The sequence below is a fragment of the Mus pahari genome, chromosome 7, assembly GCF_900095145.1.
Source record: "Mus pahari chromosome 7, PAHARI_EIJ_v1.1, whole genome shotgun sequence".
In the NCBI taxonomy this organism is placed as follows: Eukaryota; Metazoa; Chordata; class Mammalia; order Rodentia; family Muridae; genus Mus; species Mus pahari.
This window is the reverse complement of record NC_034596.1, coordinates 95,717,647-95,735,487: the sequence shown is the minus strand read 5'-3', so window position 1 is coordinate 95,735,487 and position 17,841 is coordinate 95,717,647. Positions and strand designations below refer to the sequence as shown.

At 39.5% G+C, this 17,841-nt stretch overlaps 1 protein-coding gene across 1 annotated transcript in view; it reads right to left on the bottom strand.

Moving 5' to 3' along the window:
- The window catches only part of Catsperb (cation channel sperm associated auxiliary subunit beta), a 171,255-nt gene that overhangs the window by 116,462 nt on the left and 36,952 nt on the right, over positions 1-17,841 (bottom strand). Inside the window, exons 6-8 of the mRNA XM_021201432.1 lie at positions 16,133-16,282; positions 2,807-2,902; positions 2,560-2,678 (exon numbers count right to left, since the gene is read on the bottom strand). Of these exons, the coding sequence (XP_021057091.1) occupies positions 2,560-2,678; positions 2,807-2,902; positions 16,133-16,282 (365 nt within the window). The remainder of the gene's footprint in view (positions 1-2,559; positions 2,679-2,806; positions 2,903-16,132; positions 16,283-17,841) is intronic.

Below are 17,841 nucleotides of genomic sequence, written 5' to 3'. Positions count from 1 at the left end.
GAAGAAGAAGAAGAAGAAGAAGAAGAAGAAGAAGAAGAAGAAGAAGAAGAAGAAGAAGAAGAAGAAGAAGAAGAAGAAGAAGAAGAAGAGAAAATTAAAAATGTAGTACTTTTTCAGAAGTTATAATAAACTTTGTATTTAATTTTACCATGAACAATCCTTTGTTTTCTTTTGTGTTCCAGCAAATATGTGGCCAAACATTAATGTAACTTCTCCTTTAGTCTGTTGATGGAACTTAATTGGATGCACATAGCTCCATCTAAATGTACTTTTTCCTTCTCTTCATCCCAGCATTATGTTAGCGTTTTTTTGTTTTGTTTTGTTTTGTTTTTTTTAATGTCTTTCTGCCTGAGGAAACTTTCTATTCTCTGTAGCAAGGTCTGGATATACAGTCCTAATTTCACTTTTTTTTCAATGTTTTATTAGATATTTTCTTCATTTACATTTCAAATGCTATCCCGAATGTTCCCTATACCCTCCCCCTGCCCTGCTCCCCTACCCACCCACTCCCACTTCTTGGCCCTGGCATTCCCCTGTACTGGGTCATATAAAGTTTGCAAGACCAAGGGGCCTCTCTTCCCAATGATGGCCAACTAGGCCATCTTCTGCTACATATGCAGCTAGAAACATGAGCTCTGGTGGTACTAGTTAGTTCATATTGTTGTCCCACCTATAAGGTTACAGACCCCTTCAGCTCCTTGGGTACTTCTTGGTGGAATAATTTTCAGTTGCCCTATTATAGAAATTCCTAACAGGATTGAACACAGTTCTATGTAGAATTTTGGGGTCTTCTTATTTCTAATCAGTTTGTAATTTTATGTTTGTATGGGGACAGCATGACACTTCAATGCACTGGTAGGTGTGTAATTATCATCAGGATAGTTGGCACATCCATCATCATAGACATGTATCATTTCTCAGACAACACTTAATTTCTGTTAATTTTAATATAATGTTTAGTTCTATAAATTACCTTACAGCATTTTTGGACCCTATTGACCAATAAATAAATATACAAGTATTTATGGGTAAATGATGTTTCCCATTGCATATATTTAAAGTTTGCTACAAATGGTAAGCAATAAAACTAGTGGCAATTTCAACTCATACACCAAATAATATGAAGCAAAGGGAAAGGTTGCTGAATCATATTCACATCTTTTTAACTTTTATGATTATTGGTTCTAAGATTGCTGGGAACATTGCACCAGGCTGGGCCCTCTCTGATGCAACTGAGGGAGAAGAGCATAGGGTTGCTTTTTATAACTTATGTCTATATTTTAAGTTACTCTGAGGCCAGAAGCTGCAAGCCTCTAGATCTATTGAAGCTTGTTGCTAACAGCTGGATATTAGATAAAGGATTTATTGCTATTGCTTTCTTCTCTGTCAAAGCAGCCAGAAACCTCTGTGGCTAGGCTGGATAACTCTTTGTGAAGCAGAGAAGAAGGAAAGGAAAAGAATTAAAGTGCTTTCTATAGACAAATATGCACAGACCCATAAACATTCATATACCCACACTCTGGGCAGGCCCTACAATCTGCCTCAATTAACTATAAAAGTATTCATGGATGTTTGCAAATGTGCACATATACCTACACACATACATATAGACAAACAGACATATACAATTGGATGGATGGATGGATGGATGGATGGATGGATGGATGGATGGATGGATGGATGGATGAATGGATGGATGGATGGATGGATTGGGCAAGTTCCTCAAGCCAAATCATCCAAACAGCAAATTTATTTCTTTTCCCTGTACTTTTTATACCTTCTTAAATAAAATGTTCTTTAAAAACCTACCTCAGAGGTAAATATTACTTAAACTGGGAGTTGCAGAAGGATGTTGATATTAAATTCAAAGCAGTTTTTTATTCTAATATGCTCATTGTACGTTTAAAGGAAGAACTTTTACATAGCCTTGCCTTTTCATAATATACACCTGTGGTATTATTCTTGGTAATAAATGTTTTTCCTCAAACCTATTTTTCCCAGCCTATTTTGCTTTTTAGAGTGATTATGAAAGCTCACTGTATTTCTTATTATGCAGCCTTTATTTGATTTTATGAGGAGTAGGCACATTCTATTCTTAATTCTAACTTTATTACATTTTTCTAGCAAAGCAACTAAGACCATCCCTTAAACCTTGCTTCCTAAAATTATTTTAATCAAATCAGGAATTGTATAGAATCATCAATTCATCTAACTGCATTAATTCGTGAAAGTTCATCTTTATGTTGATATGCATGAAATCTGATCAATAGAATGGGGGAATGCCAAGGGATTATTATATTAATTTAATAATGTGAGGAAACATATATCAGCTGCAAGAAGTAATCCTGAGATCTCTTTGGGACCTTGCTTCATAGAGCTCACCCGCCAATGACCATGCAAAAAACCAGTGGGCCATCTATATACAGGAAGGCTATCTGCTAACCTTAGCCTTTCCTAGATAGCTCTTGACAACTACTCATCACTCAATTGAAAAATATTTCTTTGTATACCACAGACTATATTAAGAGTTAACAAGGAAATACAAAGCATTTTTCATACCTTTATCTGTGAAGTGGTTGGATAACGAAGATCACTACTTACATAAAGACCCAAAGAGGTAAGGATGACTAAAAAATGATTTGTTAAAACCAAATCTATCACTGAGAGTCCTTGGTGTTCTGAAGAAAGAGATCAAATCACACCATAGATTAGAAACAGTGAGCTCTTTAGCAAAGCCATTTCAGAAATACTGAATGCAGTTTGATATCAATGAAATGATGAAGATGAAGACAGCCAGAAAAATTACCATCTTTAAGTTCTGCATAGATGATCTCTGTGAGGTCATGCCATATGCATTCCTTATAGGTCCAAAATCCAGAAATGGTTTTTCCTATGAAAACACCTATCATAAAAAAAGTAATTAGAGCCAGGCAACTTTAGAGAACTCTGTAAACGTACTATACCTTCAATCCAGGCTCCTCCATACTGTATTAGACAAGGTTGACTAGAACTGACAGAATGAATATCTATCTATCTATCTATCTATCTATCTATCTATCTATCTATCTATCTATCTATCTATCTATCTATCTATCTATCTGCTTGCATTAGTCAGGGTTCTCTAGAGTCACAGAACTTACGGATATGCTCTATATAGTAAAGGAATTTATTGATGACTTACAATCTGCAGTCCAAATTCCAACAATGGTTCAGTAGTAGCTGTGAATGAAAGTCCAAGGATCTAGCAGTTGCTGAGTCCCACAAGGCAAGAAGCCAAAAGAGCGAGAGCTAGACTCCCTTCTTCCAATGTCTTTATATGGTCTCCAGCAGAAGGTGTAGCCCAGATTAAAGGTGTGTGCCACCCCACCTTTAATCCCAAATGACCTTGAACTCGGAGATCTCCCTGTAGTCACTATGCCTCAAGATCTCCATACCAAGATTCAGATCAACTCCAGCAGAAGGTGTAGCCCAGGTTAAAGGTGTGTGCTACCACACCTTTAATCCCTTGAACTTGGAGATCTCTCTGTCTTAATATTCTGGAATCCATAGCCACTGTGCCCCAAGATCTAGATCAGAAACTTCTATCTCCCAGCCTCCAGATTAGGGTAACTGGTGAGCCTTCCAATTCTGGATTGTAGTTCATTCCAAATATAGTCAAGTTGACAACCAGGAGTAGCCACTACACTGCTATAAACAGACATTCATCTGAGGAAGATCAATGATTAATTAGAATGCCATTATAGGCTATGGTCCAGCTGCTCCAACAATGGCTGTCTGCCAACAGACAGTCCAGGAATGCAGCAATTGTTCAGTCCACCTGACTGGGTGTCCCAGCTGATCTTGAGCATATGCCAGAGTCCTGAAGAAGTCGGTTCTAATGCCAATGAAGGACTAGACTTTCTAGCAATGATAAGGGCAATAGGCAAACCCCAAACCTTCCTTCTTCCATGTCCTCTATATAAGATGCCACCAGTGGATGTATCCCTGATTAAAGGTGAGTCTACTTTATATGATTTAATTAAGAAAAAAAAATCCCTCACAGGATGTGGAGAGCTTTGGGGGCCATTTGGCAGGAATCTGACATTGGGCCAGGATGAGAAAGTAAGCCCAGGCAGGAATCTGATTTTAGGCTAGAACAGGGAGGTAAGATCAGGCAGGAATCTACTTTTGGGCTAGAACAAAGAACTAGACTTCAGGCGAGAATCTGACTTTGGGCTAGGACAGGGAAGTAGGCTCAGGTATCTTGGTCACCCTGATAAATCCTTAGAAACAGTGATCTGGGACTTTGTTTATTGCCTTGCTTGTTCCTTAACTATTTGTGTTTATTGTATTGCTTGTTCCTCAACCTAGAACTGATCTTAATATTTGCATGTAATTAAAATGGTATAAAAGCAGATTGGGAAAAAATTAAACCTGCCTCAGCCTCAGAGCTGGCTGGGGTCATGCTACAGTGTTGTCTGATTGTCTTTTTCTTTTTACTCCTCGCTCCTGCCCTGGAGAATGTGTTGACTGATTGAGCTGGCCTGGTCAACAGGTATATCCAGCCTTTTTTAAGCTTTAGTAGATTCTAGATGTAGTGAGGCTGACATCCAAGAATTGCCATCATGAGTTCACCTCTTGTCAACTTGACAAACAATCATATCTCCTTATATCATGGTTAATTTCCAAATGAAACCAATAACCATGCCGTAATTGTGCCTCACATGATATACCTTTTGTCCTTGTGGAGCTGAGGTACTGGGGAACTAGGAAGAGCTGGTCTGAAGTAGGAGTGGGGTTGAGTCATACCCAACCCCAGAACTCTTGTCTTGAGATCAGTAGGAGTTTGGACCACTGTTTCCCCTGCCTTGGGCCTTTGTGTCCTGTACTGCCCCCTACCTTTGCCCCAACCAATAGAGGTCATGTATTCACAACCAAGTTAAACTTTACCTCTCTTATATTGTCATGGTCAAGTTCAGCCAGGTTAAACTCAACCTGTCCTTATATTGTCAGGAACAACAGAACTTAAAATTGTGGGAATAGGAAGCAAAAAATTTTCTAGTGGATCACTAGAAGTGATAGTGAGTGGGACTATTTCCTTTATCACCCCTTGATTCCCAGACTTGTGGACCCTGGGTATGGGAGAGATAATACTGTATATTTGATCCTATTCAAAGCATACAACAGTTAGTCCTGCCAATGAGTACTCTTGCTTGAATACCTCTACCAACTCCACAAAGGTTTTAATATCCTTTGTTCTCCCTCTCTGTCCCAAATTAAAATGAGAGTCTCAATGAAGCCTGCCTCCAGAGAAGTCTGTTTCTCTCAGCTCTTACCCATTGCCAGAGATCTCCATCACCCCTGGCCATTTTGCCTCCTGATTCCTCCCCTCAGGTTTCCTGCACCCCTATCACCACCACCACCACCACCACCACCACCACCACCACCACCACCACCCCTGGCCTTGGTTTCAGTTGTGGACCAACTTTCCCAGGAAGGGCAGGACAAATGGAAACCTAATGACATATACTCACAAACACAAATACATCATTTACGTAAATAGGTCATAATTAGGTCTAACATGCTATAGCAATGCCTCATACACATGCAAACACATTCTAAAATTTAGAATAGGGGGCAATGGCCCTTGAGTAACATTCTTTTAGTGTTTTAAAATTTTAAATATAGTAACCACAATATTTCTTAATTGGTGTTATATTGGATGATAAAAACAATTGAGAAATAAAACATAAATAAGTGCAAAAGCAAATTCTTAACAAAATATCAGAAAAAACATTATAATTTGTGTTTCTTTGAGTGGTCACATGATACTAGCTAGTATTTATAACTATCTTCATCTACTATACTTTCTGTATTTCCACCACCCTCAACAAGACGTCAGAAGTTCTTGGCTCTTTGCCAGGAAAATTGATGTATTACTTCCTTCTTGATGAGTCTGTGCCCTTTGTCAGCCTGCCTAAATTAAGTTGTTGAAATTTCTCCTTGGACAAAGTGGCCACAGGATAGACTGAGTTCCCTGTTCAATGGAATACATGTGTCTCCTGGCAGGTGCACTCCCCACTCTGGAACAAAATATTTTAGGTCAGCAGAACTTAAGATCGTGGCAATATGAAGCAAAATTTTTTCTAGTGGGTCACTACAGGTGATAGTGCATGCAACTATTCCCTTTGCCACCCCTTAATTCCTGTACCTGTGGACCCTGGGTATAGGAGAGGCAGTACCACACATTTGATTCTATCCATAGCATATACCACTTTCTAGAAATTCTTGACCTAGGCCTCCAGGCTACTACTGTCACATAATCTATGCTATAACTGTGTGTTCAAAATACTATCCCATTATTTCACCAGGTCATCTGCTTCAGGATGCTGTGGAACATTCTTAGGTCAGAGAACATACTGAGACCTATGATCATAGGCCCACTGTTGCACTTCTCTGGCTATGAAGTAAGTTCTTTGGTCACAGGCAATACCATATGGAAGGGCACAGATGGTTGTGCAAAAAACAGTAGGTGCAGAAAAGTCAAATCCAAAAGTACAATAAGAATCTACTCCAGGAAGTACAAGGCACTCTTCCTTTTCTTAAGGAAGTTGTCCAATGTAGTCAACCAGCCACCAATTTGCTAGCTGCTCATCCTGGGGAATTGTGCCATAACTGGGGCTCAGTGTTGGTTTTTACTGTCAGAAGATCTGGTACTCAGAAGCAGCTGTGTCCAGGTCAGCTTTTGTGAGTGGCAGTCTGTGTTGTCAAGTTCATATGTACCCTTCATCTCTGCCATCATGGCCTCTTTGTTCATGAGCTCTTTGGGTAATGACAAAGATATCATAGGAAAGAGGCTAACTCTTCATAGAATGGGTCATCCTATTTATTGATTATTGAACTCTTTCCCAACTGAAGTCATCTTTTGATGGGCATTAAATGAGATACGAGTATCTTCACATCCTTCACCCTTTTGGAGAGATCTATCTGCATACTTTTTCCCAATATGTATTTCTCACAAAGTTTTAACCATTGGCTTTCCAATCCCTGACATCTAGTCATTCCAGTGCCTACATACAACCTGTGAACCAATAAACAATCACACATCTGGCCATTTTTCTTCCAAANCAAATACATGGCCATGTATATTGCCAGATGTTTTGCTCACTGTGATGATTTCTCTTTGCTGGTGCTTTGAGGCTCCCAGAAAACAGGCAATAATGCTGCAGCTGTCAACCTATGCATTGTGCCTGCATAACATGCAGAACCATCAGTAATCCAGGCCCTGCTCTTCTCTTCCATAGTCAACTGATATGGAGCACACCCCATGAGGCTACAGTTGCATACTTGGGAATAAACAGCATTATAACAGTAGTAGAAACTCTAGACATTTGAGAAACTTCTTCATGAATCCTGCCTGTGCCTTCAGGACCTCCACAGTCCTGATCTGATATTCTACTTCCATTTAGTAATAGATTGCTGCTGTGCGCATCCTACTTTATGGCTTGGTGGGTCACCCAGCTCATAAAGGGAAGCCAAGTTTGCATGGTAACTTGGTGGTCCATTGTTCAAAGTTCAGTTTCCAGTAAGACTATTAACAGGCCAAGAGGTGTCTCTCAAAGAGAGAATAGTTGCCTGCAGATGATGGTAGAGTCTTGTTCCAAAATCCCAAAGGTGTCTTTTGTGATTCTCCTATATAGGACCTCCAAAGGCTCCAAGTGGCATCCCTATCTGCAACTGACACCTCAAGTATCATTGGGTCTGATGTATCATATAGCTCATGTGGTAGATCAGCCTTCTCTGCAGCCTGTCCCTGTNAAGGAACCTTCTCCTGTGCTAGCCTTANGCANAGCTAGCAGCTCTCTGAGTCACTTGGTATATGGGCCAGAGTAGCATATTCAAGTGAGGAATATGCAGTCTCTAGAATCCAAATAGGCTCAGTAAATGTTGTGCTTCTTTCTTAGTGGTGAGAGGGAACCAGGTACAATAACTTATCCTTTATCCTTAGAAGGAATATCTCTGCATGCCCCCACAGTACTGGACTTCTAAAACCTTGACTGAGGTAGATAGAAGGCACTTGAATTTTGGTTGGATTTTTTTCCATTCTCTGATGTGCATATCTATTGCAAACAAGTCCACATTGGTTGCTACCTGCCTCATACTTGGTCCAATCAGTATATCATCGATATAGTTGCCCAAGGTGATATTTTATGGCAGAAATAGAGGATCAAGATCTCTTCTAAGTTATGAAATAGGGATGGATAGTTAATGCATGCTTGAGGCAAAACTGTAAATGTATACATTTAGCCTTTACAACTTAAAGCAACTTGCTTCTGATGTTCCTTATGTACAAGTACTTAAGAAGAAAAGACATTTGTTAGACAAATAGCTGCATACCACATACCAGTATATGTGTTACCCCCCTCAAGTAAGGACAATATCTGGTATAGCAGCTGCAATCAGTCACTACTGATACCTTTCTATAGCCAACTGTCATTCTCTAAGAAACATCTGTTTTCCGCACTGGCCAGTTAGGAGAGTAAAGAGGAGATGTGGTGGAAATGACCACCCCTGCATCTTTCAAGTGCTTGATGCTGGCACTAGTTTCTGCAAGTACTTCTGGGTTGTGATATTTGTCTTTGATTCTCTATTTTCCCAGGTACATGCTACTTCAATAGATTCCATTTGACCTTTCCAACCAAAACAGCCCTTGCTCCACAAGTCAGGGAATCAATGTGGGTATTCTGTCAACTTCTCAGTACATCTGTACCAATTGTACATGCTGAAATGAGGAATAACTACAGAATGATTCAGGGACCTCCTTCAGTCAAACTCCATGAAACATCTGACCTCCACACACCCATTTAGCAAAAGGGTCACGATTATTCATAGGCTCACCAGGAATCTATGTCAATTCTGAACCATTATCCAATATATCCTAGGAAATCTGATACATTTTTTTTCTTTTCTACAGTATACAGCTATCCTTGTAAAAGGTAATGTGTTCCTTTGTGGAAGGACTGAAGAAAAGGCCAACAGTAAAACTCTTAGGAATTTTAGCAAAGTCCTTATTCATGAGAACCTGACCTTCCCTTCATTCAGTGGGTTCTGGATCTGAGATTTCTTTTTGCTACAATTCAATGTAGTCTTTCCTTAATTAGAGAATGTTTCCAGTTATACAGATTGAACAAATGCAGTAGGATTGTTATCTATATCATGCCTAGAAACATCATTATTGATAGTACTAAATGTTCACACCAGTCATATCACAAAAAAACACTCTGCCTGTGCTGTGCACCGTGGGCAGGGCTATTGTGGACATTTCATTGTCTGTGTCACCAGCTATAATAACCATATAATAACCACAATCACCTTGTCCTTGGTGACTTGGTGCTGCTATCTGCCTCCTGCTGCCTCAAGGCCCAACTAATCCCTTTGCATTTAATTCCTCCAAGCAAGCAACAGCATCTCCATCCCAAAGGTCTGACACAAAGAAATGGGCCACAACTGTAACTGGGATGTGTTCTTCTAACTGGGCTTCCTTGTCTGGCCTCAGTGGGTGAGGATGCCCCTAGTCTCACAGAGACTTGATATGCCAGGATCGGGGAATATCCAGGGCACCTTCACCCAGTCAGAGGAGAAGAGGATAGGGATATGGGGGGAAAGATTGTGGGAGGAGGCGACTGGGAGGGATCAGTGAGAGTGATGTAAAATGAGTAAAAATAAAAGAAAATAAATTTTAAGAAGAAAGAAAATGGGCAACAACAAAGCTCTTCCTATGTGGTGGTGCCCCTCTCACCATTTTTCAGTGTTAGTAAAGAGCATGTCTTCTGGACTTTCCCATTGTGTAGGATTAGGGTAAACCATATCCACTCTAACATTGGAATTTCCTTGAGCCTTAAAATCCCTTCCTCAGTACTAAGACAAGGAGTATGAGCCATCTCCAATCCTTTTTCAGTAGGCCATCCTTTGACAAATGCCGCAGCTAACCATTCACACAAACTTTTGATGCCTTTTTGAAACTTCCCTATTTGCGAGTTTCTACATTTAAACCTAGAATCTCTACTCAGTGCACACATATCAATGACCGCAACCTGATTCAGTTTTATTCACCATTCCTACACATATCTCCCAGACTTCTCATTGAGTGAATTGGTTCCCTGGTAGTATAGCACATATCCTCACGAACTACATTTTCCATCTCCTTTCTAGGCACCTGCTTAACAAGATGTCTTATCTGACATCTCCTTCTGGGAAAGTTACTGCTGGCTGAACAGAAAATAAAGAAAACATTTTCTCACTCATAGGTGGATAGGGCAATTTTTCAGAGGTTGAAGCAGAAATATATCTTTTGCTAAAGGTGGAGAGTCTACTGAATCTGAGGGCTCAAATTTTCCAGCCTCATTAGGGTACTCTTACACATCTCAATCCCAAGATATAGGATTCCATTCTTTACCAATAATGTCCTTAATTTAATCACCACCACCCACCAAGGCTGTGCATATGTGTTACCAACAAGTCCAAAGGGGTTACTACCTGCAGCTCATTTGGTCCAGTCACCATAATGTCATCAATATAGTGGCCCAGGTGATATTTTGAGGGAGAAATAAACAGTTAAGATATCTTCTAAGTTATGAAACAGGGATGTAGAGTTTGCAGAGTTGTGTTTTTCTTCTAATTCTGTTAATCTTATAGTAAAAGTTTTGATTTGATTTTCTGTAACTTGAGCTCCATGATTCCTGGAGAGAAGATTCTCTTCTTGGAAAAACATAGATACCTTTAAACGTTTTTTGTTTGTTTGTTTTTTGGTTTTTTGAGATAGGTTTTCTATGTATAGCCGGGCTGTCCTGGAACTCACTCTGTAGACCAGGTTGGCCTAGAACTAAAAAAAAATCTACCTGCCCCTGCCTCTGCCTCCCAAGTGCTGGGATTAAAGGCATGTGCCACCAATGCCTGGCTACCTTTAAACATTTTATGCACAGTTGGTCAACTTTACATTGAGTTCGTTGCTGTCTTTCACTGTATTCTGAGATGCTAGAAGTTGCTTGACCTTATCAGGACACTCTTGATTTTTCATTGTCAGTTTATCCAGAGGTTCTTGGAACAACCAACCTGCAATATTCCTTCTCCTCCTTCTGCTTCTCCTCCTCCTTCTCCTTTTCTCCTTTTCCTTTTCTCCTTCTCTCCTCTCCTCCTTCTCTCCTTCTCCTCCTTCTTCTTTCTCCTTCTTCTCTTCTCCTTCTCTTCTTCTCTTCTCCTTCTCTCCTCTCTCCTTTCTCCTCTCTCCTCTCTCCTCTCTCCTCTCTCCTCTCTCCTCTCTCCTCCTCCTTCTTTTTCTTTACAAATTGTCAAAACTCTTACAAATAGTCTCTAACTTCTTGCCTCTCATAATCAGCAAATGGTATAATCAAATGTATTAATCTTGATGTCTTTAAAATAGTTCACACCATGAGTTTCAGTACTCATTAAATATCTAGGAGAGCCTCTAGTAACTATAGCTGTAAGTACATTCAAAACTCTATTCCAGATAATTAAATTTTTTCATCCTTATTTTTTTTCATGTTTTTTTTATCCTTATATTTCCATTGCTCTAAAACCACTTCTGGTTTATACAATACTTGTGCAAAATCTTTATTAGAAAGGGATCTCTAGAGGAATGAAACTTACAGAAAACTACATTTATATATATATATATATATAAAATTGGATTATATTATTAATAGATTATAATTATATATTCAATATCTATTAATTCCGATATGTATTGCTTACATGGGATTTATAAGAAGTTTGCAGGCTGTTGTCTAGCTAGCCTAACAAAGTCTATTTATCAATGAAAAGTCCAATAATCCAGTATTTTGGATGCCTCAGCTGGTCTTCAGAATCCTTAAGAGGTAGGTGTGAGACAGTAGACCATACCAGGAAACTTGGTAGTTTGAACAGGTTCAGAGTCCCCAGCACCCAGGCACCCACCTGAGGTGGTAGGTGGCTCCCTGCTCCCTATTAGTTTCCTAGCCTGGAACATGTGCCATACTTCCTACATATGGAAACGTAACCTGTGTTCACATAGCCCCAGTACAGAGTTCTCCAGGAAAATAAGGTATCTAGAGGCCCCGAGGGTTTAGCCAATAAGCTTTCCTTCCCAGACATTCTTTGCTGAAAAAAAAATCCTCTGGCTCACTCTGAGAAGTTGTTATGCATCCAGTTTCCATGTTGAACAGTAGATAAACAGTAGGGATAAACAATCTCTTCTATCAAAACCGCTGTGGGGAGCACAGAGAAGGCCTTTGCCTACACAATTGTAGACTGCATCTCCCATAGAATGCCTGGCTGCATTTCCTACAACCGCTGCTCAAGCTTAGCTGGAGTTCTTCATTTTCTAGGCTCCGGTTTGTTTTAATCCTTCACCTGTGGGCCCACAACTTTGTTCCAACTCTTCTCCACTCAGCAGCGCCTGGATGTCCAGAGTTTGGGAACACCTCGTCCCTGGTGCATTGCAGCCCATGGACCAGCTCCTGAATCTTCATTCCCAGTAACTCTGTGCAATACCCCAGCAGCGACTGGATTTCTGGGAGGCAGGGAACCCCAGCTTTGGCCTCTCACATTTTAAGGTGCCTTTCCCCACACCCCTGAATCATACTTGGTACTTCCCTAAAGTCCAGCACCTGACATCAGTGGTCCTGGGTAAAGGCAGTTAAGAGCACTCCTCCAGTTGTTTTGCCTCCCAGTGGTCTGTCCCACACTCCAGTGGATGGGTGGAACTTGGATCCACAGTTAGGGACCAAGTGAGCAAATGGATCTGCCAATAACAGCAAGAACATTCAGGCAAAAAGAAAATGCTTCATTTTTACACGTCCTTTATTAAGGCATTCACCAAAGGGTGATTCTTCCCTACTCAAATGATCTAGACAATAATTGGCTCATGCTATTTCCAATGAAAGAAAAATTCCCCAAGGGAATGCCCATCTACTTGGGTTTTAATTAATTGCATATATAGTCAAGTTGACAACCAAGAATTGCCATCAAAGAACCTGACCTTTCCTCTTCTCACTTTGCCTCACACTCTCACTTCCCAAGACATTTGAGAGGATGAAGCAGGTCCAGGTTATACCATAACATTTTATGAGCATTTCATTGCCTCCTGTGACTATCACGTGGATGTCATGATAGAACATGTAGTGCTGAGCATGACTGCTCTACTGAGGTGCATGGAGTGTTGGTGTAGGCAGATGAATAAAGAGAAAGATGTATCAATGGAATAAAGAAGGAAATGGGCTAAGTTTTCATCTGGGTTGACATACTTTCTAGTACAGGTAAAACAGAGGGAGGCATGACAACGTGATATTGACTAAACTGATTCAGCAGAAGAAGTCATTTATACTCAGAGGTATGCAACAGACTCTAAGACGTTAGGAAATCATACAAATTCAGAAGTAGACTTTTTCTGTTGCTACTCTAAATACATTGATTAAATTTATTAGTATATTAAAAGGTACTCTAGAGACGTGTGTGTGTGTGTGTGTGTGTGTGTGTGTGGTTTTTTTCTCAATCTTATCTCAAGGTTTGATCATTTATTCGTTACTGTTAAAGATGCTTAATTTTGACTGTATTCAGACACAGAAGGAGAAATTATTTCTTGGATTGGATCCTTTTGAGTTTGAAGCCAGCCTGGTCTGAAAAGTGAGCTCCAGGCTAGTCACTCCAGCCAGCTACCCATTAATATCCTGTCCCCAAACAACAACAAAGAAAGTAAAACCTTCCCCTGAAACTACCTACATTTCTTGAAACGCAGTTGCTGATAGTTTTCTTTGTTTTTTTCTTCATTCTTTTACCCTATAGTTACCTTTATTCTACAGCCTCTTCCTTATTTTTCTTGGTGTGTTGTTTCTTCATAGCAATTGCATAGTGTCTTTGTTGCAGGACACGTGTAGTAAAAGGAGAATGACTGTTGGGAGCTTTTGATCTAGCCTTCTTTCCTTCATTGTTTATAAAGACTTTAGACAGTAAATTGAGGGAAGCCATCTTCTTTAGAGAGATTGAAAAGCAAATATCCTCTACTAAGTCTCTTGCACCACAACTGACAAATTAACAGTATCTATCAGTCCAATAAATCAACCTCTCTCCCTCCCTTTCACCCCCATTTTCTTCTCTTTCTCTCCTTCCCCAACATACCCCCAAACTGACATCACTTGGATTAGCATCCACACAGCATCCCTAAAGAAACTTACACATTATGCCTTCAGATGTCCTTGACTTATAACATGAATGACCCTTAATAGCAGCCACACTCTGCACTGGGTCAAGACACCTTTCTCAAGTAGAAAACCTTGTCATTCTGACAATATTATCTTTCACTCTTCATCTAAACTTCAGTAGCAACTTTTGCATCATGCACTTCTCATAGGAAATATGAAATTTGCACTCATTGTCTACTTTGATGAGTTTCAAAAACTGGAGCCTAGGAAGGAGACATTCAGCTTTATCTCAACACAGCCAAGACCAAACCCTACTTTGAAGCTGAGACTTGCACCTTCATACCTAGGCCTCAAGAAGAGAGAGGCTAGAGACTGAGTTAAAGATTGATCATTCCTATGTAGTGAAGCCTACAATCTATAAATTGCAGGCCTTAGAGAAATTACAGGTTGACATATATACCCATGTCCTGGGAGATCATGTAATACATTGCCATGGGACAGAATTTCCTGTGCTTGGGAACAGCCTAGATCTTCCTCTTAGTACCTCTTTGGTTGCTGTTCACCTGCATCCTTTGTAACATCATTGACAGCACCCTGGCACTGTTAAAGGTGCCTAATTTTGAATGTATCCAGACACATAAGGAGAAATTCCCCTTACTTCTTTGAACAGTGTAAAAAAAGTACTGAATTTAAGAAGGGGTTCATTGGATCCTTTGATTTATAGTAGTCAGGTTAGAAGTACAGGTCATAGCCTGGGACTTGTTACTGGAATCTGAAATAGGAGAGAGTGCTTTTTTAACTTGTAAGTGTTGATAGTGACTCTATCTTCTATTACTAAAGGTGAATTAAATCTCAGGATGCTTACTTGGGCAGTTCAATAAACAGAAAAATTGTCCAGTGTTGGAAAATCCATACAATTGATGCCAAAAGTGTTGTAAATGAGAGTCTAGAGGAAATCAGCTATTTTTACTGCATATGTCACTAGATATTTAACAATAGGTTGAAAATACCATATATATATATATATATATATATATATATATATATATATATATATATATATATATATATATATATATATATATATATATATATATATATATATATAGTGTCTCCAGAATAACAATACTGATTTATACATGGCAGAAAAGAAGAAAGGATAGAAGCAATAAAATATCTCTGTGTGGAGAGCTCTTGGTGCCGCTTCAAGGAAATTGGTAAGAATATTTGACATTGGGCTAGGACAAGGATGTAGATTCAAGTAAAAATACAGCTGAGGAATGTGTTTCTTACATCTCGTTCATCTGAATAAGTCCCTGGATACAGTGACCACAGGATTTTTATTTGTTTTTTTGTTTGTTTGTTTGTTTGTTTCTTGACCAAGAACTGACCCTATTCATTGCATGTACTTAGAATGGTATAAAAGCAGCTTGGGAAAAGAAATAAACTTGCTTCAGTGCTTGCCAGAGTCATGATATTCTGTTGTCTAATTGTCATTTTTCTTTCATCTTCACTCCCTCTCTCAAGACCCTGTTGACTGACTTAGTGGGCTTGGTAATCTCTGGGAATATGCAACAAATTTAGAGAACAGAGGACTAGTTAGTCAGGACAGCTACCTATTGATTGACTGATGGGCTTGCTAGCTTGGTTTTTGGAGCAGGGTCTAAAAGAAGGAGCTCAAGTTAACCTTAAACTTAGTCGCTTTGCCTCAGAGTGCCAAGAAGCTGGGATTATAAGCATACGCCATCATACCCAGATATGAGTCACCATTCACATAGCAAAGGCCACAACAGAGGAGTATCTCTCCTAGTACATAACACTGGCATGCAAAAGAGGCAGAGTGAAACACAATTCATTTTACTCTCTGTATGCATTCCATGTGTGCTTCCACTTAAAACCACCCTTAACAACTACAAAACACTGGTTCCTTTTAACATTCAATCAGACTGTAAACTTACCATTAGATGATGGTTTCATCATAAAGCCTATTAAAGCGACATCATTGGCACAGGGGCTCTTTGTCACTTTGATATCTTTCACTTCTGGATATAAATCTTTGACCTCCATTTCTGTAAGCACACGTCCAAGATTCCACTGAAGAATAGGCTCTGTGGAAGAAAAATTTAGGCATTTAAATCAAAGCAGTATTCTTGAAACTGGAATACCATTGCTTTTTAAAAAAGGGTTTAAGGGCCCGGCGTGATGGCACACACCTTTAATCCCAGCACTTGGGAGGCAGAGGCAGGCGGATTTCTGAGTTCGAGGCCAGCCTGGTCTACAGAGTGAGTTCCAGGACAGCCAAGGCTACACAGAGAAGCCCTGTCTCGAAAAANCAAAAAAAAAAAAAAAAGGGGGGGGGTAAGGAAAACTATGTAAGGGAAATAAAATATTTGATTATCCAAAAGGTGTAGGTAACATAGTAGGTGAGGGAGAGATGGTTCAGCAGTTAGGAACACTGGCTGCTCTTTCAGCACACGGAGCAGCTCAATATTGTTTGAAGCTCTAGTTCCAGGTGATCCAATGCTCTCTTCTGGTCTCCCAGAGCACCAGTCACCACACCTGATGCACAGACATGTGTACAGGCAAAACACCCATGAACATATAACATCACACTTAATCCGTTAAAAAATTGGTAAATTTTTATTATGCAAAGGAGAAAGAATGAATTTCTCTTAAGTCTGTGGCAAAGTCACACTGCTGAAGAAGGTTTAGAATGGGATATATTGCTTTATCCAAACATGGCAAATACATGGTCACATGGTCTGTCATTCCAAATGACAACAGCTGGAACACAGAACAGGAATATTTATAATTTGGGGACTAGGGTCTGCTTCAAAATGAAACATTTCTCTTTGTTTCTTTTTGCAATCCTATCAAATCAGTAGTTGATGAATTAAACAGGAGAATAAACCTAGAGTATAAGCAGATGTTATTATCAGTGAACAAGCAACTAAAGTCTCTAGGAAATAGGTAGTCATTGGGAATGGATTAACAGGAAAAAAGTAAGCAAATGTAAGACTCTTCAGTCAAACAAAGGATGCATATCAGCTCACATGGTCAGGGTCTTTCCTATGGCAAAGCAGGTGTTCCTGGAAGTGGTGTTTTGTTTTGTTTTGTTTTGTCTTAATTCCTCTGCTTTGATTTTTGCTAAGCTCTGACTCAGAAGTTTCTACTTTTCACCATATCTGTTCTTTCCTGTCTGCAAAGCACTCACTCCATGCAGTGCTAGGAGTAGGGCTCTCCCTGGACCTCGGAGCAGCTGAGTGTCACTGGAACTCCAGAGTGATAATGCACTCTTACTCGACAGGCTGGAGCAGGTAAGGATGCTCTTTGACAGATAACTGTTATGGTTTTAAAACTTAGAGATCCTATGTGGATATGAAAGTGGTTAAAGCGAATTCAAATTTAACATACATAAAGGTTTTCTTCTTCTTTTGTAAAGGAACACTAAAAACATTTTAAACAAACGAAGATATTTAAAAACTCCAGAAGAATAAAAAAAATTCCTCTTTTGAAAAAAATCACACAAGAGAAACAGAAAAGTACAAAAGTAGCCCAGAGCGACTTGAAAGAATACTGCTGTGTGATTTTAAAACAGTCAAAGCACTTCTAACAACAGAGACACCAAGTAATCAGTTCTTAGTTGTTTATATTCTTTTTTTTTTAA